Source organism: Danio rerio, chromosome 7 (assembly GCF_052040795.2).
Source record: "Danio rerio strain M-AB ecotype USA chromosome 7, GRCz13ab, whole genome shotgun sequence".
In the NCBI taxonomy this organism is placed as follows: domain Eukaryota; kingdom Metazoa; phylum Chordata; class Actinopteri; order Cypriniformes; family Danionidae; genus Danio; species Danio rerio.
The window spans coordinates 59,069,532-59,093,191 of NC_141027.1; the positions used below are offsets into that span (position 1 = coordinate 59,069,532).

General features: G+C 36.2%; 1 protein-coding gene and 1 long non-coding RNA gene across 2 annotated transcripts; one reads left to right on the forward strand and one right to left on the reverse strand.

The window, feature by feature from the left end:
• Positions 1 to 1,606: 1,606 nt before the first annotated feature.
• rp1 (RP1 axonemal microtubule associated) lies at positions 1,607 to 21,733 on the reverse strand. Its single transcript, XM_087261906.1, has 4 exons — positions 21,448 to 21,733; positions 18,982 to 19,650; positions 10,834 to 10,984; positions 1,607 to 10,434 (listed from the first exon to the last, which is right to left on the reverse strand). The coding sequence occupies exons 1-4, from the start codon at positions 21,457 to 21,459 to the stop codon at positions 5,558 to 5,560; spliced, it is 5,709 nt and encodes a 1,902-aa protein (XP_087118032.1). The 5' UTR covers positions 21,460 to 21,733; the 3' UTR covers positions 1,607 to 5,557.
• LOC147836141 (uncharacterized) lies at positions 9,054 to 11,080 on the forward strand. The gene is made up of 2 exons (XR_015496339.1): positions 9,054 to 10,023; positions 10,135 to 11,080. It is a non-coding gene; the product is annotated as an uncharacterized LOC147836141 (long non-coding RNA).
• Positions 21,734 to 23,660: the final 1,927 nt, after the last annotated feature.

Here is a 23,660-nt window from a genome sequence, read left to right on the forward strand (position 1 = left end):
CTGCCAACAGCTCTAGGCGATTGATATGCCAATGCAGCTGGGCACCTACCCACAGGCCCGCAGCTGCATGCCCGCGACACACGGCTCCCCAGCCTGAGCTGGAAGCATCTGTTGAGACAACAACATGACTGGACGCCTGTCCCAGAGGCACACCGGCCTGCAGGAACGAGGGTTCGTTCCAGGGGCTGAGGGTGCGGCGACACAGCGCAGTAACATAGACTCGGTGTGTGCCCGCATGCCATGCACGTCTTGGAACTCGATCTTGAAGCCAGTGCTGAAGTGGTCTCATATGGAGCAGTCCGAGCGGCGTGACAGCCGCAGCAGAAGCCATATGCCCCAGGAGCCTCTGAAAATATTTCAGGGGGACCACTATTTTGCTGTCGAGCTCCCTCAGACAGTTCAGCAGCAGGCGAGCGCGCTCTCCGGAGAGGCACGCTACCATGGTGACCGAGTCCAGCTCCATTCCGAGAAAAGAGATCCTCTGGGAACTCGTTCCCTTCAGCGAGCGTGAGAGCTACCATCTGATTAGACGAATCACTCCCAGTACCCGAAGTTTGGATGGAGCGCTTGGAGGAGCGAGAGGTCCGCGAGCCCTTAGGCGGCGAATTATCTCTCGCTGGAACCCTCAGATCTGCCCGAGCACCCGCTGCAGAGCAGGAGGCGACTAGGGTGGCTCGCTCTCTTACGAAAGTTAGCCGCGATCTCAACTGCGCGACGGTCATGGCATCGCAGTGACGACATGAACCGCCCCGAGCACCACATTAACATGCTGGACCCCCAAACATGTAATGCAGTGATTGTGCCCATCATCCGGAGCCAGGAAACCCCCGCAACCAGAAACGCACAGTCGGAGCGCCATCCTGAGTTGTGTTGCTCTTTTAGGAAAACTGCAACAATACGCACCGCTCTGGAGGACCGGACCCAAAGGAACGCCAGGCAAGGGAGAAAACCCAGCTCGACTGTCTGCCGCTGTGTGGACCCGCTCTGGACCGGGAGACACTCGTTCTCTCGATGTGTAGACAGCAAGAGGAACCCTCATGAAGCTCGATCAGAAAAGTCTCTGAAGCGAAAAGGATAGCGTTTTCTGGTGCCAGGTGTGCTTATATGCTCAGTTTATTGGCGATGCAGCACACCTGCGCAAGCTTACGCTGCTGCCAATCCATTGCTTTCATTGGCCCGTTTAATACTCTCTTCAGATAAGGAGCTTCTGAACCGAACCTCCCATACGTGGATTTAGAACATCAAATCCACTTATAGTGCGGGAGTTCCCCCCGAAGGGGAACTAACTTTTCTTTTACCTTACCTTACCTTACCTCACCTAACTTTACCTTGTAAACATTTTCAATCACTACCATGAATCTCACCCCCACTACATCACCAAACCATGACACATCCAGCCTTTTGAGTTTTTTCTCCCAGCGAAAGGTTTGGACACTCAGAAAGATCTTTCAGTCCAAACTCTCTCATATGTTGTGACACTGTACGACTAAACATATCCTATTTAGTGCTGACTTAATAAGAATTCCAGCTGCATTGTTGAAACCATTGACTCCCAATATTCGCTATATTATCCTGTCCTCTCCTGCATTTGATTTTTTTTGATGTCCATCCTTTTTATGGAGCTTGCTTGAATGAGTTATTAATGCACACAGAAATTTAGACAAGATAAAGACAAAGACACAATCAGTGAATAATTGGACATGTTCTTTAATATGAAGATTTTTATGGAATCTTTTGCTGCAACTAAACAGAACAATGATGGTCAGAGAGAGAGAGAGAGAGAGAGAGAGAGAGAGAGAGAGAGAGAGATCTATGTCCTATATATGACAAAGAGGAAACAATAAACAATGCTTAACTAAACAAATATCTAAGTTTTGTTTTATAATATTAATAGAGAAAAGCTGCCATTGATTTAGAACTTTTTTATTTTTGTACTCTATACTCTTTGAAAAAAGTACAAAAACCATTATCTGGATTGTAGATTTTAAAGTGTTTTCTTGATAAATAGTTGTCTGATTATATATTGGATGTGTCTCGATTGCTCCATGTGTGTTCATTGCAAGTTCTATTGCAGTGATGGCTTTGTTGGTCAGTTTGGTTTCTTGTGTCTTTCCTTTGGTTCATTCACTTATTTAAATGTATTGTTTTTTGTGCATTTGGATCCAGCTTTCTATGGATGTCGAAGTATAATTTTATTATATTGGTGCTTACTAACATCCAACATACCAAAATGTGTGCAGTGAGAAACAAAAGAGAAAATTACATTTTGCAAATGGCAACAACAATTGTTTTTGAAACTGTAACTTAAAAAAAAACTTGTCTTTTTAAAGGTTTACCACCCCCTGTGAAGAATTTTGTACTTTTTTCCTAGAATGAATGGAGCTACTACACATGCTCACATTTGATAAAAACTAAATGTTCTTATGTTTGGCCTCTATAGTTCCAAGAAGAACCTTTAACATCCATAAAACCTTTTTACACAAAAGGTTCATTATAGTGTAAATTAAAGGCTAATTATAGTGATAGATCCTTTATTGTATTTCTGCAAAATCCTCCATCAATATCATCTTAATATAATGACCACTGATATAAATACACAAATTTGTATAAATCAACCCTTTACATTCTATATAAAAAATTCAGCAAACAACATGTACAAACCCAGGAAACAATCATTTATAACTGTTTAAAATAAATGTAATATCACATTTCACATTTATGTGATCAAACACAACACAAAAATTGCTAGGCAAAAATAAATCACAGGGCTTGGCATGAATATATATATTCTATACTATGACTAAAAGACAGATTGTCAAGAGAAGGAGCTTAACCAAGAACCATGGGAGCCGGTCTTGAGTCTCACAGAGGAGCGTGGAAGTAGCTGGAGTGACAACAAAGGAAGAAGAAAGAGAACCATGCCTGAAGCATCTGTTTGGATTTCCCTCAAAGATTGCCTTTTGAAAATTAAGGCCACATTAGCTGTTGATTCCTCCTGTCCTGTTTTTGCCTCCAGGGGAAACACCTTAACAGCTTTAGCAGTGGTGGGCAGGGTCATTCCAGCTGAGAATAACAGGGCCTATAAGAGCATGGGAAGCATCTGGTAAGAACATCCTATGTGCTGTTCAACGAACAGATGATAAGCCATCTCCAACAATGACACCATCCCCTCCACAAACACGTGTGTCAGGCTCCTCCTCAATGGTTTTGTGACTAATTATAATGTCAAAAAGCTTTGACTTTCTTAGACAACTTGCATGGTAGTCCTTCTACACTGGATATATCCTCTAAGACAGGGGTGCTCAACTTTGTTCCTGGAGATTTAACTTCCTGCAGAGTTCAGCTCCAGTCCTGTTCAAACACCCCTGAACCAATAAATTAGGGCCTGAACTGCACTTGATAATTACAGGCAGATGTGTTTAATGATGGTTTCAATTGAAATGTGCAGGAAGGTAGATCTCCAGAATAGAGTTGGTCACCCCTGCGCTAAGAAGTTTTAAGTACATGAATAATCATCTCCAACACAAGCTCCATGCCAGGTCCAGCAGCCCCTTGTGACACAGATACTGTATGTCCTCTGTTAAGTCATTCACTCACAGGTCCTTACATTGTAAACCATACATTTCTCATCTTGCTTTTTTATTTACATTTTTTAATTTCTATTTGACTAAACCTCAACAACTTATGGGCAGATTAGGTCCACATAAAATGTGTTTTTAAGGTCCAGTACTACTTTCAAAAAGTTTTTCTTGTTTACCTTGTAGAAGACAGTAAGGGTGTTACAGTACTCATTTCAAACCATTACGGTTTGGTTATATAGTCAGTCCAAATGTGTCAATCACTGGACTTAGGTAAAAAATAAATAAACACAGCAATGCAACAAATTAAGACAGAACATTCACACAGAACACATCTTTGCATTTGAAAATACGAGATACAGTGCTCAGGAATGGTTCTGCCATGTTACCAAATACAAAACAAATGTTCTCATGTCAACTTGCTACTGTAAACAAATACGCAGAACTTTTGCCATGCCTATGAGTTCTTCTGATTGGTCCACTGCTTTGGAACTGATATTAACAAGCAGTTATGCATGTAGAAATTTTAAGTCTGTTATCTGACAGTGTCTAAAAACTGTAATGGTCATTTGTGATGTGCTTCAAAAGCAGCTGATATATAATGGTAGCAACCCCCCATCAAACACATTTACAACATAAAGCATTTTCCAATCTTGTGTGCACATAAGCCAGTCTGAGGGTGCTTTTACACCTGTGGACTGATTTTTTTGTTCAAAAACAGGGATTAAAATTGTTACAATGTTTTTTTTTTTGTTCTTTGTATGGTTCACTTTCACATAGCAAACTTTCTAAAAGGACCAAAAGAGCTAAAACAAGTCACATGCAAATAGACTCCCCTTACATTGGTCAGAGTTTCACAGTTGTTAGTAGTCCCGCTCAGCTGTGATGCATCCCTATTTGAATTTATGATAATGAGCAATAAGACATAACAAGCAAAAAGCTGTGCTTTCATTTAGAACTGTGACACCCACAGACATCGTCCCCAAATATAAATCAGAGGTTAGACTTTCTCATACATAGCCGTTGGCCTATGCATTGTAGGTTTTACATTACAGAGAGAAATAACAGATAAACCAAGACTGCAGTGTAACAGCAGGCAAACAGCTTCTGTTAATAGTTAGCATGCTTTCACTTTCGTATTTGACATGAAATGCACATTTACCAGTAGGAATGACATACCGCCTCATAATTTTCTCTTCATAGAGCCGTATATGTGCCTTTTACATATCCATAATAGGCTACACTGTGATCTGCTTTCTCACTACAATCAATCACCTCCTGAGTTCTTTCATCTTATATTTCATTGTTGATTGTATTGGCACGGATCCGAGCGCGATTCACATATGCCAAACGAACCACGCTAACTGGGGAAACATGCCAAGTTTTGAAACAAAAGTCTAGGTGTGAAAACACCCTGAGTCTCTTCTTTATACACACACAAGAGCAGTAATTGAACATGAGTTGTCCCATGTGAATTTTCAATACAATATTTCAGAAGAAACTTACAGAATGTTAAATTCAATGCACAATTAACCCTTTTTATATTGTTATAGGAAAAGGTTGGGCTTGAGCTTTTAAGGTTCAGTACACAGTGTCCCAATTATAAACTATTATAATTATTCTTTTTTGTATTGCAAGTCAGTTCTGTACCAGATTGTAAAAAAAAAAAATAAAATAGAAAAAAGCAAGCATTGTTGAACCATGACCCCAAAACCAAGGTACATACCAAACTGTGATTTCTGTGTACCATGACAGCACTACTGGAAGTGGTTTTAAAATCATGTGTCAAAAGTTACATTTTAGCTCTCTAAAAATATCTGTTCATTCAGTCTCTCAAATTCATTAAAAAAAATGAAAATGTTTTGTGTAAATCACACTTCATTGGTTCTGTTTGTTGCTTGCTCAATGCTGTTGAGAGGGCTAGTGCAGATTTCAATGTTTAAGTACCATGAAAAATTAATTCTCAATTTGGAGCAAGTTTAGAGAATTGGGCAGTGTTGTCCACAAAAAATGTATAGAATCTCCAATGCATCAGGTTCTGTGGAGTGCCTTGCAACCTCTGTGCTTTGATTTTTAGTTGGTTGGGTAACTACAGGAAGTTCTGTCATTGGATGCACCTTATTAGCTGCTTTTCTAATATCCGGTGGTGTGAAGACAGTTGTAATGCTGTGTTTGTTGGACCCAGATTTAGAAGGCTCTGTTAAAGGAGACACCTTGTTCTCTATTTCCTTCTTTGGAGTGTCAGTTTTTTGCTCATCTGGCTGTACCTCAGAATCATTGGCATTTGGAAGGTGAAAATAGGTGAATGTCTTTCTTGGGCACTGTGTAATTTCCTCTTGATCTGTCTTCTTATTAGGCATCATAGGAGAATGGCCAAATAAGGAATATGGAATATCCTCTTTCCCAGATTCCTGCTCAGACTTGCCTGACACATCCTTCTCTTTTTCGTGCTTGGGAGTGTCTTTAGTCTCTGGACAACATTTAGGACTCATTTGATTTTCCCAAAGCAACCAGCGACCTTTATCAATTAGGACAGCATCCTTGGGACTAACCCTGGCATTCAGAGTGATACAGTGGGTTTGCGGATTTGGCTTGAAAACATCTACTGAGCATGTGGGATTGAAGTATGATAAATCAGGTGTGGCATTTGTGTGATCCTTATGGATTGAGGACAGACTGGGTGCATTTGTATTTCTAAGACCTTCTCTTTTCTTAATTTTGTCAGCTGAGAAAGATCTTCTCTCATCAGAACTAGATCCTTTCGAGCCTTTTCCATAAAGCTGCTCAATAGTTCTTCTTACATAACCCTTGGCGATGGACAGTCGACAGGGCCCTTTCTCTTCTCTCAAAATCTCTAAGGAATTTGGTGATTGGGGTTCTTTTCTATCTGAAGATTCAAGTTGGTAATTTGACAAATTAGGGCTGCTCAGCCGAGTTTGTTCATGCCGAATATCTGTATTGCTCTTAGCAAGAAACATGTCTCTGATGGATTTCACTCTGTTTGTTTGCATGTTGGTCTCTGAGTCTCTCGCTAAAACATTGCTTTTGGAATCATAGCTGAATGCTAATGATGACGAAACAGAATCCATCAATGCTCTGTTTGTGGTTTTGGTAACATTTGACGCCTCTAGATTTGTTCCATTGAGGTTGTCCAAGGTCTTTTTCCCAATTATCTGTTCTGTATTATAAGGTATCCTTTCAACTAATTTGTCCTGTTCTTCTAGACTTTCATTATTAAAATGTATGCCATTTTTTTCATACTTAAAGGCTTCGACTGGAATCTCCTCAAAACTTTCTTGATAGATGGTGTAACATTCTGGTGCTTCTAGAATAACATCTTCATCCTCAGAATGTGCCCGACTTTCTATAGAAGAATCTTTGTGTATCATTGAATGTTGCATTTCATTCACATCGATATTTGATTCAGGATCCTCAAAATATGCAACAGTTTGCACCGCAGGTAAAGGAATCTCTTTTTCAGTCTCAAGATTTTCCATTTGAGTGGCCTGAAACTCATTTTGCCAATGTCCTAATGTTTTCTCATTTGAACATATCTGTTGCAGTTCATCACTTACCTCAGGACTTTGCACAGTAACATTTCTTTCTTTATTAAAGGACCTTGCCTCATGAAATCCATCGTCATGTGTATCATTCTCATCCACTTGAGCTATCATTTCTTTCACAGAGAAATTTAGTTTTTCTTTATAGCTTAGGGACTCTTTAGTCCCCGCCTCTTCAACTGTATCTCTGCTATTTTCTATTTGATTTACCACTTTCCCAAAAAACCCTTCTTTTGTCAATTTTGTCTTTAGATGTTTCGAATTCTCTGCTTCCTCTTCCCATCTATATCGTTGTTCATTAATTTCACTCTGTCTTTCAGCTCCTGTCTCAACTTCGATTTTCTGATGTTTCCCGACAGTTGTTTCTTCTTGTCGCTTGTCTCTTAGTTCTTCCAATCCTTGCTCTTCTATTCCCTTTAATTTTAACTTTTTGTACATTTCTGACGCAAAGTTAGATTCACTAGATGATTTGTCCTCACAGATATCAGAGTCAGGAGTTGCATTGTCCTGAAAAGTCCTCATTATGTTGTAAAGGTTTTCATTTCTCACATCCTCAGTGATCCCAAGATTGTCCGTTTCAGACATTAAAAGTGATTCTGTTTGAAAAACTTGTGAACCATCACTATTTTTAAGATGTGCATTTATAGCTTTATCAATAACTGAATTAATGTAAACGTTTACATAATCTTCCAACACAGAACTAGCCATTTTATCTTTCTGGGGAAATTCAATCATTTTCACCTCTGGGGGTGAACTACTTATTTTGTCAGTGCCTTCCATCTCATTGGATATCGTGTTCTCATGTACATGTTTGACAGCTGCCAGCTCCTCTCTGACCCTCTCAGGAACACCTAATTGCTCCATTAGCATTTGTATATCATGTTCTTCATCCTCTAAACTATGATGGTACTCACTCCCAGCGAAGTCTGATGTGGAACTGCTCCTCACTGATTTCTTGCTTAAAAATTGAAAGCCATTAAAGCTCTGTAGTAGCTGAACAGAGGCTGATTTGTGGAGGTCAGACAGACTTATCTTTAGATGCTCTGTGTCTTCTATAAGTGCCACTTGCTTTAGAGACTGCAGCATGAGAATAGCCTCAGAACAACAGCTTACGCTGGCCTCACTCTGATGAGAGACATTTAAATTGCTTAAGCCATCCTTTAATGTCATAACAGAAAGAAAGGCAAGGAGTAGCCTGGAGGAAGAGCTAAATGTAGATTCCAAATGTGAAAAAAAATCTGGTGTTTTAGGTGTTTTCAAACATAATGAGCGCTTGTGTTGTACAACATCATGAAGTGATCGAATAGAATTGCAAAGCTGATCAAGTACTGGCTTCATGTCAGGCCTTACAGCCATTTTAACTGTGTAAAACCTTTGTGCTTGAAAATCTATCAGTTCTGTTGAAGGCTCTGTATTTTCAGAAGGCTTACTATTTTCTGAGTCATATAAGTTGGTGGTGTTTTGTTTTGAAGTATGCTGATTTTCGCTTACTGTTGCATGATCACTGTTTATTTGGTCTTTGTCTATAAGTGGTACTTTTTTGGTCCTTGGTGAACATAGATGGGTATTTTTCTCATCAGATGTTTCTTTTGTTGAGGGTTGTACTGGATCGACTGATTTATGATTGAACAATGATGCCTTTACCATTGTGTTGTGTTTGGGAATAGTTTCTAAAGAGGACTGCACTGGTAAGATTGGTTGAGGTTCACTTTTTTGTAGCCAGAGCTCAACATATTCTGACGTTTTCTGTCTCAGTGTGCCTTTGCTAAGTGATGTATTAGGCAAGTTGTTCTTTGGCAAAGTGCAACTATCAGTTTGCACCTGGATATCGTTTTGCTCGTTTTCAACCTGTAACAGGCTTGTGTTGTCTTTTTTCAGTTGAACACACTCTAGCTTCTTGGTTTGAAGCTTTTGAGGTGTGCTTCCATTAGCAGTATTAATTCTCTTTTTCAATAGTTTTTGGGCAGCCTTTGCTCTGAAATGCTTTCGTGGTTTTACGGTAGCTCCTTTCTGGCTTAATATGTCAGCTCGTATTTTCTTTATTTCTTTTAGAATGTCAGCTTTATAATCCTTTTGCAATTTTTCTGTATTAGTAGATTTAAACAAGTAATTCTTTTTTACTATTACTCTCACTGGTTTCCTCTTTGTGATTGTACCTTGAATAGGAACTCCTGTCGACTCTGAGGCATTTGATGATGCAGGAGCTTGTGTTACTAACACGCTGGCTGTTTTTGTTGAGGTGGTGCTTGTTTTGTAGGTGGAAGTGTAAGGTTTAGAGACTGGGGATTGTACATCTCGTTTTCCAGGTGACAGGCATCTGATAGATGATAAGGCTGCTGGAAAAATGCCATCAGTAGATTCTGTGTAGCCATGGGGAGAACCATAAAGAGAACTAGCAGTGCCTTGGAAACCAAGTTGCATATTACTCGAGAGGTTCACTTGACAAGTCTGATTTTCATAGATTAGCACTGCCTCATGAACCTTTCTCTGACTGTCTTGATACTGGAGAATCTCTGAAGATCTGTAGTTGCTGGCCTGCAACTGTGTAGCAGTGTTCATTTCAGAGGGCACAATGCATCGAGGCTTGGGTATCGGGTGGTTAAAATGCTGTACCTTAGAGACTTCATGATTAACCCCTCCATTGTCTGTATTTTCCACATACAAGTATGAATGGTTATATTCTGTATCACTAGCCGTTTTGATGCTCTCTACGGATCCTTGTTTGTGAAAGTGTGGAGGAGGTGAAGATTGTTGTCCTAACTCCAAACCTGCTGCACACCCATAAATCTCAGGATGTTCATTTACCTCATTCCTGGAATGGCTGTAGTTTTGAATGTCACTGACCTCTATGGAGCCAGTATCATTTGGAGGGTGTATGTTGTCAGGTAAGGTAGCATCCAGATCAGAACAGGAAACATTATCTGTTTGAAATTGGCTGTGCACATTGGAACGACTGACGGTGGTGGTCCAATGAATTGTTTCCTCCTCTTTGATAGTGAGGCGTACCTTCATTTCTACTGTCATACTTCCATCTTGATTGACCCGGAAGGATTTCTCAATGTCATCATCAGAGGGCATGAGTGTGTTGTCCTCTTTTTCACCATCCAGACTGGGGATTATTTCTGATTCTGCAACTGATTCAAGATTCTGGCCAAGCTCTACTTCTACTGAGCCATTGGGGTTGCTTGGGTAATCACTTATACTTCCTGGCATACTGTTGTGAATTTGATTCACAATGTAGTGTTCTGAAGATGGAGAGAAGGGACAAGATCTGGTGCTGTTAGCCTTCTTTTTTCCTGTAGAATGTTGGTGATATATGATTTAAAAGTGTGTTGATAGATGTAGATGTTCATGTAGATGAGGAGTTGTTTATTCCAATCGGGACATCATTACAAGAAGAAAAAGAAAGAGCATGCAGAGACACAGATTAGAGAAAGCAATAATCCATAATGAAGATGTAGGTCACTGTAGGTATTACAGTAGATATGGATGCCTCAGCACTTGCTTCAAGCCAGTCTCAGACAGAGATTATCAGACATAACATGTAAAACATGTTTTAAAAATCTTTAAAGGCTTTATCAAGAATTCCTAAAGAATGTCCTATGAATACAGATGACTATTGAATATACATACATTTTTCTGGTCCTTATTATTATAGTAGTTGAGCCCTGTGAAAATATACATAATGAACTTACTGGTAATTAGACGTCGTCGTCCAGACCTTTTAGCTTGTAGCAACTTTGGTGGAGGTGACTTCTGGACATCATAGTTTCTTTTTTTAAAGGATTCTCGGCCAGCAGCCACCAATATCCCAGAACATAGTATCATAGCAGGAAGCCCATCCACCTGTCATAATGTAAAAACATCTTTATCAGGTGTCAACAAAACACAGTATCTATTTTCAAGCAGATGTAGAATGTAAGTATGGGACATTTATTAAAATGTCAATGTTAAAGTCCAACCCTATATGTGATACCGTTTTGTCTTTATTTATTTGACACAAGAATGCAGAAATTATTTCCCAAGTTTTCACTGACCAAATAAATTGTATTCTGTAAATTAAAACATATTTTAATTTTTTTGACTCCAAAAAAGTTTGGAAAAAGCCATTTGAGGATGCTAACTGTTTTACAAGCAAAATCTTTGCCCAATCTAACATGATACATGTCTTCGACGGCTCAACAGTTCATAGACATCACTAAACACCTTTCAATTACAAGTTAGCTCATATCTAAACAATATTTACTACAGTTAGATAAAAACCATTAAATTGACTGTGCTTGTATTAACAATTGACAATTTATACGACTAAAACCCTAGAACAATGTCAAGGCATATCGTGTGTACACACACACACACACACACACACACACACACACACACACACACACACACACACACACACACACACACACACACACACACTTATATATAAGCCATTTATATATAAAACTTTAAAGACCAAATGGACTACTGTCCTAAGATTACATTACAAAATTCTACATTCTTTACCTCGTTAATAAAACATAACTTTAGCATCCAAGCAGACAGAGCACAAATAGCCCTACAACTCTCAAGAATGAAGATGAACATAGCTACATTAAGTTAAATTTAGAGTTTAATAAAAAAAAATATATATATATATATATATATATATATATATATATATATATATATATATATATATATATATTATAGATAATATAAAATGTTTTTTTTTTGTTTCTCATGTTTTAAGACAGTATTGTACACATGATGTATTTAGCCTCTCAGATCAACGCTTGAAGAAAATAAATATAATGGCATGAAATAGCAAAATTATTAACACATCAACACATTAATTAAGTAGAATAAATAAAAAAATAAATCAAGTAGGCTATGCTGAAATTCATTTTATTTGTAGGACTGGACTATGAGAAACCAAGCAAACACACCATGCTTGTTTTCATAGCGAATATATAAACTACACATCAAACTCTTATATTTGTGATCAAATTTTAATACTATGATGACCGTAAGTGTGAAGTCATGAATGTGCCACTGCCCCTAGTAGCAGAAATGCATTTTTTGGATTCAAATGCATTTACATAAGGAATACATTTTAACAAACGGTTCAAATTTAGTCTTTAAATAAGGTTTTCTTAAGAACATCCAGTAAACGTATTGAATACATCATATAGGCCCACCATGCTGTCATGCAAAAAAAAAAAAAAAGGTTTTAACTGAATTTTTTTTTTTATTTAAAATGTCTCAAAAACATCTCATGTGAATATGTAAAAATCAAAGTTTTTGTGCAATGGTCATATTTCCATTAGCCATTTTTTATTTGCACATTTTGAAGGGGGATGGAGATGCTTGCATTTAATATATGTCCCAGTACCACAAAGATCTGCATCACTGTTAAAGGTGTCTTTGCAGTCTCAGATGCCATTTGCTCTGCTGCATCTTCATGACAGACATTTTCCTATTTAATTTGGTTATATAACCTGTTCACTTTGATTTTGCCTCTGTCCCTGATTTAGAGTGTGCTGTTTCCATCAAAACTATAAGAAAAAAAATTAAAATGAAGTTAGGTAAAAAGTTGGTGCTTTTGCACTATTTTTTTTATCTTCTGGAATTTAAATCAAAATCATGATGACGTAAGTTGTGACATGACTCGATGCCTCAGTGACTCAACAAGCCCTTGTTGATGGGAATGACAGTGGATATTTTCTTGTTTCTGTCTAAGAAATAAATACTGGGAAAATCTGTCAAAATAGATGAAAGAAATACATATATTTACCAATTGTTCTTTTTGTAAAGTAACCATTTATAGCTGTTGTGTTATTGGACCTTTTCAGGAGGTTGGGGGCATTTAAGCAGTCTTGTGCACCCATGAAGTGTTCAATTGACATCACTCATCCTGTTAAGGCCTATTCTGCAAAGAGCATTACTTTCCCTTTGCCATTAGCCAAATATTACTCATTGACAGACATTGCTTTATTGCCAGGCATGGCATAGTATTTTTTTATTGAACTTTTCATTGTAAGTCATCTAAAGATCTAAGATGATTTGGCAGATCCTGGATATTTTAATGTCAATAACGTATCTTCTGTTCTTCAAAAATTTTGTTAATCAGATTAAAATATTTGGATAAGGTTGCTGTGTGTGGTAATGGTTTTTAAGAACAGACCTATTGGCCCTCGAAATCATGCATCAAAGCAGTGATCGGCAGGTGTCAAGACAGCAGCAAAATCATCTAATCAGATGTGAGAAAAGGATATCAAGTTTGCATTAAATGGACAATAATTGTGAAACCATATGCAATAACTTTTCATATTTGTTACAGGCTATTTTTACAGGCTTTAAATTATTTATTTTGCTTTACCCTCAGTTTAAATTTTCTGTGTGACACTATTAAAGTTTCCTAAACTAGCCCTAACACTAAGGCATAACTGACTGTTTAAATTTGTTTACCCTCAAAAAATGATTTTGACATTATTTGTCAAGGCTTCATGTGCATGACTCAATTTTTTTGTAATGACAGTACACTTTATAATTACTCCATCACAAATAATAAACAAATACATACTGTGAGATTATTGGCCATGTCTATTATCATGCTTTTTAGATTATCATCTAAAAATAGAAGTACAAAAACTGGGATGGTACCTTTTCAAAGTTTGCGTTTGTACTTAAAAATTAATATTGGTACCTTAAAAGTATCTTAGTATCTTAAATGTATTTATTAATCACTAAAAATACAAAACTCATTGAAAAGATACAGCCCTGTTACCATTTTTAAAGTAACTAATATAACATTTTTAATATTAAAAAAAAAAAAATAGAATATAGTTATTTTCCCCAGCTTAATACAGTACTCTTGTAAGAAAATATCAGCAGTTGGTACATATTTTCAGTATCACCTTGCTTAAAATGACACAATCTAATCCTGTTTATATGAGAAAAACTGCTGCTGAGCAGGTTTGAGCTTACAGACCTGTTGTTATGACAACAATTCCTGGATAGGTTTTTAAGACTGAAACTATCCTGGATCATGTCAAATCATCAACAATCAAATCATGAATAATCCACATAAGAAAAACAAACCCCTAGATTCTAGAGGACTAAAGCTCCTCCTTGAATTTGATCAGGATTAGTTTTTGCACTTATCAGCTTGTTACAGTACAGGTGGCAGCTACACTGTATATCTGACCATGCCAAACTTCAAAATTCTGGGTCGTTTCAACACGTTTTGTTAAGATTTGGACAAACCTAACAACTGTTATATTTTTAAAAACAATTTTTTAAAACCCAATGGTTAAGCCTTTCCACATTTTACCAAAAGTTGTGTTAAAACAACGCAGCATTTTAAATTATTTTTTGGTCTGTAGGAAGTGTTAAACATCATTAGCCATTGAATTGGCGTCATATTGGCTTCAGGCAATCATCAAACCTGGAAAACTTTGTAATCTCAACTGCAGACACTGCGCCTCCTTCCCTACTCAGGCAACCAGGATTACATACAGCTTAACCAACAATCTCTTATTTTGATAAAAACAAATTTAACATTGCAATCTGTATATAAATTCACATAGATTCACTGATATATATTCATTTGAATGTAGTTTGAAATTATAGGATTTATATAAAAGTACAGCTATATGGCCCTGTGCTAAAGGAGCATAATTAATTTACTAGATATGATGTTTAATAACAACCACATATTGGAATATTTTAAAAAACCTAATGATAACTTTATTGATAAAGTGGCTTGGGTGATCTAAATGGCATGTCTTGTCTCCCCTCACTATATTATATCCCAGGTTGCTGGGGAGTATAATAGGATCAAATAGGTAAAGAGGATTAGTGTCACTGGGCAGCAGTTCTTCCTCAATCTGTAAATGCTATTTATGCTAACTCAAACACTGGGTCAGGTTGCTTACACTCAACACGCAACTGACATGGTCACCACTCTAATCAAATAAAACACTCGGTCACTGTTTACTTTTGTTAATTTTTCGATGTGAAGCTGGCCGCTGAAAGCTTATCTTTGTAGCTTTGTTTGTCTAATTTGTTTGCTTTTTGATTATAAATTCAATAGGAACTTTTAACTTATGTGTAATGTCACTGTTTGAGCATAGATATTTACAGACCACATGCATTTAGCAGTTAATACCAATTGGTTTGCTACGTAACCAGTCTGAGCCCATTGCCATTTCTGAGAAAGGGGCTTAATAAAACAGGTAGGCAACAGACAATTTTTATGTAAATATATGTATTCTCATAATATCCTCATAATATAGTTAAAAAATTATATATATATATATATATATATATATATATATATATATATATATATATATATATATATATATATATATATATATATACATACATATAGACATATATATATATATATATATATATATATATATATATATATATATATATATATATATATATATATATATATATACATATATATATATATATATATATATATTTATATATATATATATATATATATATATATATATATATATATATATATATATATATATATATATATAGTTGAAGTCATAATTAATTTCGGTTTAATGGTGTGAAGATTTTTTTTCAGCACATTTCTAAACATATTAGTTTTAATAACTGTAAATAATATTTAAATACATAATTTTCAAGACATTTCTATACAGCTTAAAGTGACATTTAAAGACTTAACTAGCTTAATTAAGTTAACTAGGTAGGTTATGGTAATTCGGCAAGTTATTGTTTAATGATGGTTTGTTCTGTAGACTATCAATATATATATATATATATATATATATATATATATATATATATATATATATATATATATATATATATAATATATATATATATATATATATATATATATATATATATATATATATATATATATATATATATATATATATATATATATATATATATATACTAGAGGGGGCTAATAATTTTGTCCTTAAAATGGCTTTTCAAAAATTTAAAACTGCTTTTATCCTAGCTAAGATAAGACAAATAAGACTTTCTCCAGAAGAAAATATATTATCAGACATACTGTAAGAAATTCCTTGTTCTGTTAAACATCATGTGGGAAATATAAAAAAAAAAAAAAAAATTCATAGGGGGCGTAAATAATTCTGACTTCAACTGTAAATAATATTTAAAAGCATGAACATATTACAGTGCAAAAAACAGCTAAAAATGAAAAAAGCTGATTGATGATATTTTCTAGAGCAAATGAGTTCTGTTTGAAGGCTACAAATTTAGCCAAAAATTAAAATTTTGTTATTAATTACTCATTCTCGTTGTCCCAATCCCCTGAGACATTTGTTTATCTTCAGAGCACAAATTAAGATATTTTAGAATAAATCAAAGAGCTCTTTAATCTTCCATGTCAAAAAATCCATGTCCATGTGACTTCATCATTACAACTGTAATCGTACAAAGCTCCAAAAACTCTTAAAAATGACTTTGTTCATAAATGTTTACTCTTTCTTATCAGCTTGTCAGGATGTGCATTTACTACAGGCAGTACAATGTATTGCTGTTAGAGTCAGTAGCACAACATACAAGCTTTATATCACACATGTAAACATGCACTGCGACCTGTCGTAGCTGAAGAGAGGACATAAACAAACTCAAAGTCATTATTTATAATTTTTAATTGGACGAACATGTTTTTTGAGCTTCATATGATTGCAATTATAACTCTAAAGTTGAACCACAGTGATGCAGTGGCGCAGTAGGTAGTGCTGTCGCCTCACAGCAAGAAGGTTGCTGGTTTGAGCCTCGGCTGGGTCAGTTGGCGTTTCTGTGTGTAGTTTGCATTTTCTTCCTGCATTCGCGTGGGATTTCTCCGGGTGCTCCGGTTTCCCCCACAGTCAAAATACATCTGGTACAGGTAAATTGCATACAGGCTAAATTGTCCGTAGTGTATGAATGTGTATGGATGTTTGATTGTGGCAACCTTGAATTAATGAAGAGACTAAGCTGAAAAGAAAATGAATGAATGAATGAATGAATGAATAAAGTTGAACCACTGAAGTCACATGAAATGTTTTGACATTTTGTTTCCTTTTCTAGACTAATCTTCTGAACTTATCTCAGAACTATTACTGTATATGGAGGATGAGAGAGCTCTCAGATTTCACTTCAATATCTTAAATTGTGTTCTGGAGGTGAAAGAAAGTTTCCGGGTATTGGAATGACATGAGGTTGAGTCATTCATACAAGATAAAATGTTTTTGTGTGGGAACCAATCCTTTAAACGTGTGGTCCAGAGTGTGTTTTTAAGGCTGGGTTGTGTTTATAAGATGCTATGTATGCTCTTACCCTATTTGCAAAAAATTTTGATTATATACTGCTACTTAGCTAACATGAAAGCGAATGTCATATTTCCTAGTTCCTCCAAAAGACCCGCTCTCAAGTGGCTCTGATTGGCTAACATAATGTGCTGTGATTCGCGGATCGAGTTCCAGGAAAAGCATCATTCAAATACAAGCATGCACTTTTTCGCTGTGTAAATACTGTCGGTCAGTTTAGCTGTTAAGTCATTAATAATATTGCCATAAACCATACACAATGGTGTATGGCAAGACTTCAGTGGGAAAGATTTTTTTTTCTTTGAGTCACATGGTCGAGTGGGTACGTCGCAGGGCTCCGACACAAAGAGACCCTGCCTTTTTTTAATTCTTTATTTTATTTTTCTTCGTTGTTTACAAGAAAATAATGACTTTGTACATTGCCACCATTACACCAGAATTATTTGAGCTTGAATCAGACAGAAAATTAAGAGGTCACAGCTGAACCTAACGCCTGCTCTCTAAAATAACATCTGACAAGTGTCTTTTACAAATATTCTGAAAAAGCATGTGTAAGTAATATGAAACGTTTACAAATCTGTTCAAGTGAGTTATTTGACAATTGATATTTGCATGGAAAGTGACTGCATAGAGAGACACTGCTGCACTGGTGAAGACTGTGGCTGTTTACAGCAGTTTGATGGATAAATATGAATTTTTAGATAAATTGTTAACTATGCCAAAGAGCATTTCCCCTTGTTTATGTCCTTGCTACAACATACCGTTAATGCTGGAAACTTTGCATGTAATTGATTTATTTTAACAAATAAAAATATTGACTAGTTGTGGCTCACAATCCACAGCTTATTGTATTATGGTTGAAGCTGCTCCTTCTTTGAGGAGTTTTTAGCCGAATCCAGCACTGAACTGGGAGAGATTCTGTAAGCTCTGCTTTGTTAAATGCTAGAGTTATATCTTTATTAAAATTCGCTGTAGCATAATTCAATTGTGAACACTTCTCTCTTGGTGTCGTGTCCTTTGGATGCCCAAATACAGAAACAGAAGAAGCTCTGTGGAAATAGCAGTGTTTGGACCCCATTTTAGCTTTCTCTGCTTTAACATTACACGCTGTGCAGGGTGTATGCGTGTGTTGTATGCTCGTAACCTGAAACATTTACGATCTCATTAATCTCGATGCATTTTTTGTAGTCCTCAAACTTCGTTCACTGTAGGCTTTGCTAAGCTAACTCTGTAAAATCCAATGTCTCCCTTTGCATTGAACTTTGAGCATATTACATTTAGAGATGTTGCTTATGTTCACACAACTACATTACACAATAACTAAAGTTTAAAATATGATATCGTAGTGGAACACCTCTTTACTGTGATGGTAGGCATATAGACATGCCATAACATACTGAAATAACTACAATAAAATAAAACTAAAATACTTACAGGAATCAGTAATAGTTATTATTATTATTATTAAAAAAGGTATTTGACTTGAAAGGAGTAGTTAATTGAATACACCCTTACCCTTCTTCCTTCTGGTGTGTATAATTTAAGCACAGGGAAGTGCATAACATCTGAGATGTGATCTAATAGTGCATCAAAGGAGTATGTTGTTCTCCTCTGCAGCATCAGTCTGTGCTTCACTTCTGGCTCTCCATTACGGAAGAGTATGAGCCACTTTGGTGTATGCAACAACACGGCATGCTCATTCCGCTTTGCTGTGCGGGTACCATGTTGAGCAGGGTTGTGTGTGTACCAGGCAAAATACCGGGCACTAACAGGACGAGCGTGATACCAGGGAGGCAGTTTCCGACGTGCTCGTTCCAGGTCAATGGGTTTGACAGTTCGACGGTCAGAGCAAATGTACGACTGACCATGATGTAACTGATCAAGGGAGCGAACTGTGGTATGACCACGAGGAGTCGTAATGGTGCGCACACCAAACGGCAGCGGCACACGCTTCGACAGGCTGTCCAACAGAGCCTCAAATGTTTTAAAGGTGCGGCTGTTGATAACCACAGGCAAACCGCTGAACTGGGCATCACCGCTTTTATAAAAACACACACGTTTGGAGGCAGTTGTGTCTGTGGTGTATGGCTGCCGTGATGTCATCTGCGTGTGGCCGCTAGCTGTAGATTGGGCCTGGGCGACAGCCTTGCGCATCACTGAAGATTCACTCATTGTCACAGGCAACTGCATGAAAACACGTTTAAGCAAATCAATTAAAGATACATATCAATAATACATATACAAATAAATAAACTATTACTTCTAGTGCTACTTTTCATTCAATGTTATGTGCTGGTGGATTAATCTTCCCCTTCCTACACGGAATGCTGATTCACTTGTGAACCCTTAAGGGACAACTAAAAATCAATCTCTTCTGAAATCACCTGAACCCCTGTGAATAAAACCAGGATCCCATCTTCTCCTACTCCCCTCACCACACACCAACCCAGTGTCTCTCATACAGGTGAGTGGCCTTTACAACCCACCTGTATAAAACACACTCTTTCATCTCTCTGCCACTTTTTATGTGTACAATAATTCTGGCTCTGGTGAGGAAAGTAAGAACCCTGGCTCACTAATCGTTGTGACACTGATGGTGACGTGATAATGTCCAGGGGCTCATTACACTAGTTTACACTAGTGCGTTTTGTTTTTAAAACACATAAGTTTTGTAACAGTTATGCCTGGCATTCACATATTTAACCCATTAAAATATGGATATAAAAAAGATATGTCAATTTTTGTAATCATAATGCCTATTGAGTGCCACGAGTGTTATCACAGTATGTTTGGTGAGATGTGATTTAGTTTTTACTCTTCAGAACTTTCATTTAAGGAGCACTGTGGGACTTCACAAATCAGCCCTTAAAATGTCAACTTCCTTGGCCAGGTCCTGACTACTGAACTACAGAACTAATTGAGATGCACTAGTTTAAACATTTATTTCTATGCAGGAGGGAAATATATTTTACATTAAAAAAACTATAACACTAAGTTAAAAACACAGAATATGCTGATATCTTTTTTAAGCATGTTTTTTTCTAACATTGGAAATTACTATATTAAGGATATAATATACTACAACTATAATAATATAGTTTAACACTATATATATATATATATATATATATATATATATATATATATATATATATATATATATATATATATATATATATAAATAGATAGAAAGATAGATAGATAGATAAATAATAGCCGTTAAATTAAATAAAATTTACTGTAAAATAACATAGTTTGAATTACATATATTTACCAGAAATTAAAGTTTAAATAAATTTCTGTAATCTAATATCTGTTATTTTACAGTAAATTTCTGTAATTTAACTGCCGTCATTTTAAGTTTTTTTTTTCCAACACCCCAGCGACTGGAAATAAACCGTAGAATTATGGATTTCTTTTACAGTGTAATATTTTTAGGTCACAAACTATGCAACCTTTTAAATGGCAGATGTTGTTTACTGTTGAACAGGTCTGGCTTAAACCATCACAAAAATTGTTCCAGGCAGAGACACGTTCAAATTGTCAGCCACTTAATCTAATTAATTCCTGTACATCATCACTGCTCTCAGACAACATGCCATTAATAGTAAGGAAAAACATGTTTTTATTAGAATTAGTTTTTTAAAGACATTTTCTTTAACCTAGAACAAGTCTTCAATCAATTTAATATAATAACAATGATTGAACACAGCAGTCTCAGTCTCTGATCATTTTTTGTATAAAGGTATTCTTTCAAAGGTATTATATTCAGATTTATTAATTGAAAAAGTAAAAAGAACTGTATCTATGGCATAATTTGAAAGCACATTGAATTTATTTTCTCAACTAAAGTTCTTTAGTGCCTTGAATACACAGTAGCATTAGGCGAGAAAGATCTATCCAGTAACAACAAAACATTTCAATCAAACATTTCAACAATATTAACTCCACATACAAAAGTAAAGTTGGTAAAATACTCACAGTGTTCCTCATTTTGAACAGGATGGTAAATTATTGTGAAACATTTTTGTCACGCAAAAGCGCAGTCATTTGCTGTTCACAGTATCCCGGCAGTGGAGACTAGAAGCTATTTTGAGCTACTGCTTCAGCCTTCATTTGCTTAATCTTTGCTCACTTGTAATCTCACCAACCAGGGACAACAGTATTTGAGAGAGGATGTGAGCTGCACGCACTATTATCTACCCCGTTGATCTATTATGGACACCAAGAGTCTCAATTTAAGCATCATCAGCTCTGTTTCTGCTTCAGTTCCAGGTAACTGGAGGTAATGTGTTATATAAGCAATCAATAAATAAATAAAGTCTGCTGAGAAGTATTGGACATGCCTAAAGTAATTAGTTCAATATTAGTTAATATTATATGCTATTTCTCCCAAATAGTAACTGAGTTAACAGAATTACTTAGTTAGAAAAATATCTATCACCAATAAAAGTAACTTTTTAAAAGAAAAATATGTAAATATAAATGACTAATTGTATGTTGAATGAAATGGACCCTTAAGAAATTTTTATCATAAAACATTCTACACTATTCACTTGCTATACTTTGTCGTAGTTTCTGATTTATCAGGGGCCACTACAGCAGAATGAACTGCCAATACTCTGGCATTTGTTTTATGCAGCAAATGCCCTTTAGCCGCATCTACACTATTGTATAGGCCTGAATTAATGTTGCTGTGTGACATTGTGAAAGATATTTTAAATATTTTATTGTAAATATATAATACAACATTATTTAACGTCTTAAAATACATTCTTAATAAATGTAGCAAAATATAGTTTAAATATTAGAGTATTATTTTTTAAATATTATTTAGAGTAATATTTTTATATTTATATAAAATATAAAAGTGGGTGGCGCAGAAGGTAGTGCTGTCGCCTCACAGCAAGAAGGTCGCTGGTTCGAGCCGTGGCTCAGTTAACGTTTCTGTGTGGAGTTTGCATGTTCACCCTGCATTCTCGTGGGTTTCCTCTGGGTGTCCCGGTTTCCCCCACAGTCCAAAGACATGCGGTACAGATGAATTAAGTAGGCTAAATTGTTCGTAGTGTATGAGTGTGTGTGTGTCAGTGAGTGTGTGTGGTTGTTGGAATGGGTTGCGGCCGGAAGGGCATCCGCGGTGTAAAAATGTGCTGGATAAGTTGGCGGGTTATTCCGCTGTGGCCACCCCAGATTAATAAAGGGACTAAGCCAACAAGAAAATGAATGAATGGTTGAATAAAAGTAGGTAATATTAGCATCTTTCAGTTGAAACAGATTTAGCGATTACATAAGATACTTTACGTTACAGCCTGTTTCTTTTAACAGACCTTTATGTTTATAATTTATGCCATTTTGTGTGACGTAAATGTATTTATTATCATAAGTACATTTTGCAATATATGCACATCTCAAAAACATACTAATGCCTTTTAAAAAAACAACATGGACTCTCTTTCTCACTGACTGACCCCTTCGGCTTGATTCATAATCAAAAAGATTCAAGATAAAAAATGATTATAAACATGAAAAAAAACATGAAATTACAAAAAATGGCAGCAAATTAAGAAAATCCGTTTGGCACCTTCGTCCGTTTGGCACCACACATGCTGCAAATTCTCACAGCTTATACAAATTAAAAAAAAACGCACTTCATTTTCTTACAACAAAAACATTAATAAAACTCGCTGCATTTTCCCTGAAAAAAGAATGAATATTGTGTATGACTGCATTTATACATCTCTGCAATGACTCAAATAACATTAATAAAGTGATCTGGAATGGCAAAGAAAGCGTTTTTGCAGCACTCCTATAGTTCATCAAGATTCATCTGAATTCATCTTCAGTGCCTCCTTTATCTTACCCCGGACATGCTCAATAATTTTCATGTCTGGTGACTGGGCTGGCAAATCCCGAGCACCTTGACCTTTTTTGCTTTTAGGATTTTGATGTGGAGGCTGAAGTATGAGAAGGAGCACTATCCTGCTAACAATTTACCATCTCCAGTGGTTTGTAATGTAATGGGCAGCACAAATGTTTTGATACCTCAGGCTGTTGATGTTGCCATTCACTCTGCAGATCTCTCTCCTGCACCCATACTGAATGCAACCCCAAACCATGATTTTTCCTTTAGCAAACTTGACTGATTTCTGAGAATCTCAGGTCCATGTGGGTTCCAGTAGGTCTTCTGCTGTATT

Excerpts from the sequence above, each read along its gene's own strand:
- rp1 (XM_087261906.1), bottom strand. Across the intron at positions 10,985-18,981 it reads ACACACCAGAAGGAAGAAGG|GTGGATGGGCTTCCTGCTAT; the intron begins GTAAGGGTGTAT and ends ACATTATGACAG. Across the intron at positions 10,435-10,833 it reads ACGACGACGTCTAATTACCA|GAAAAAAGAAGGCTAACAGC; the intron begins GTAAGTTCATTA and ends AACATTCTACAG.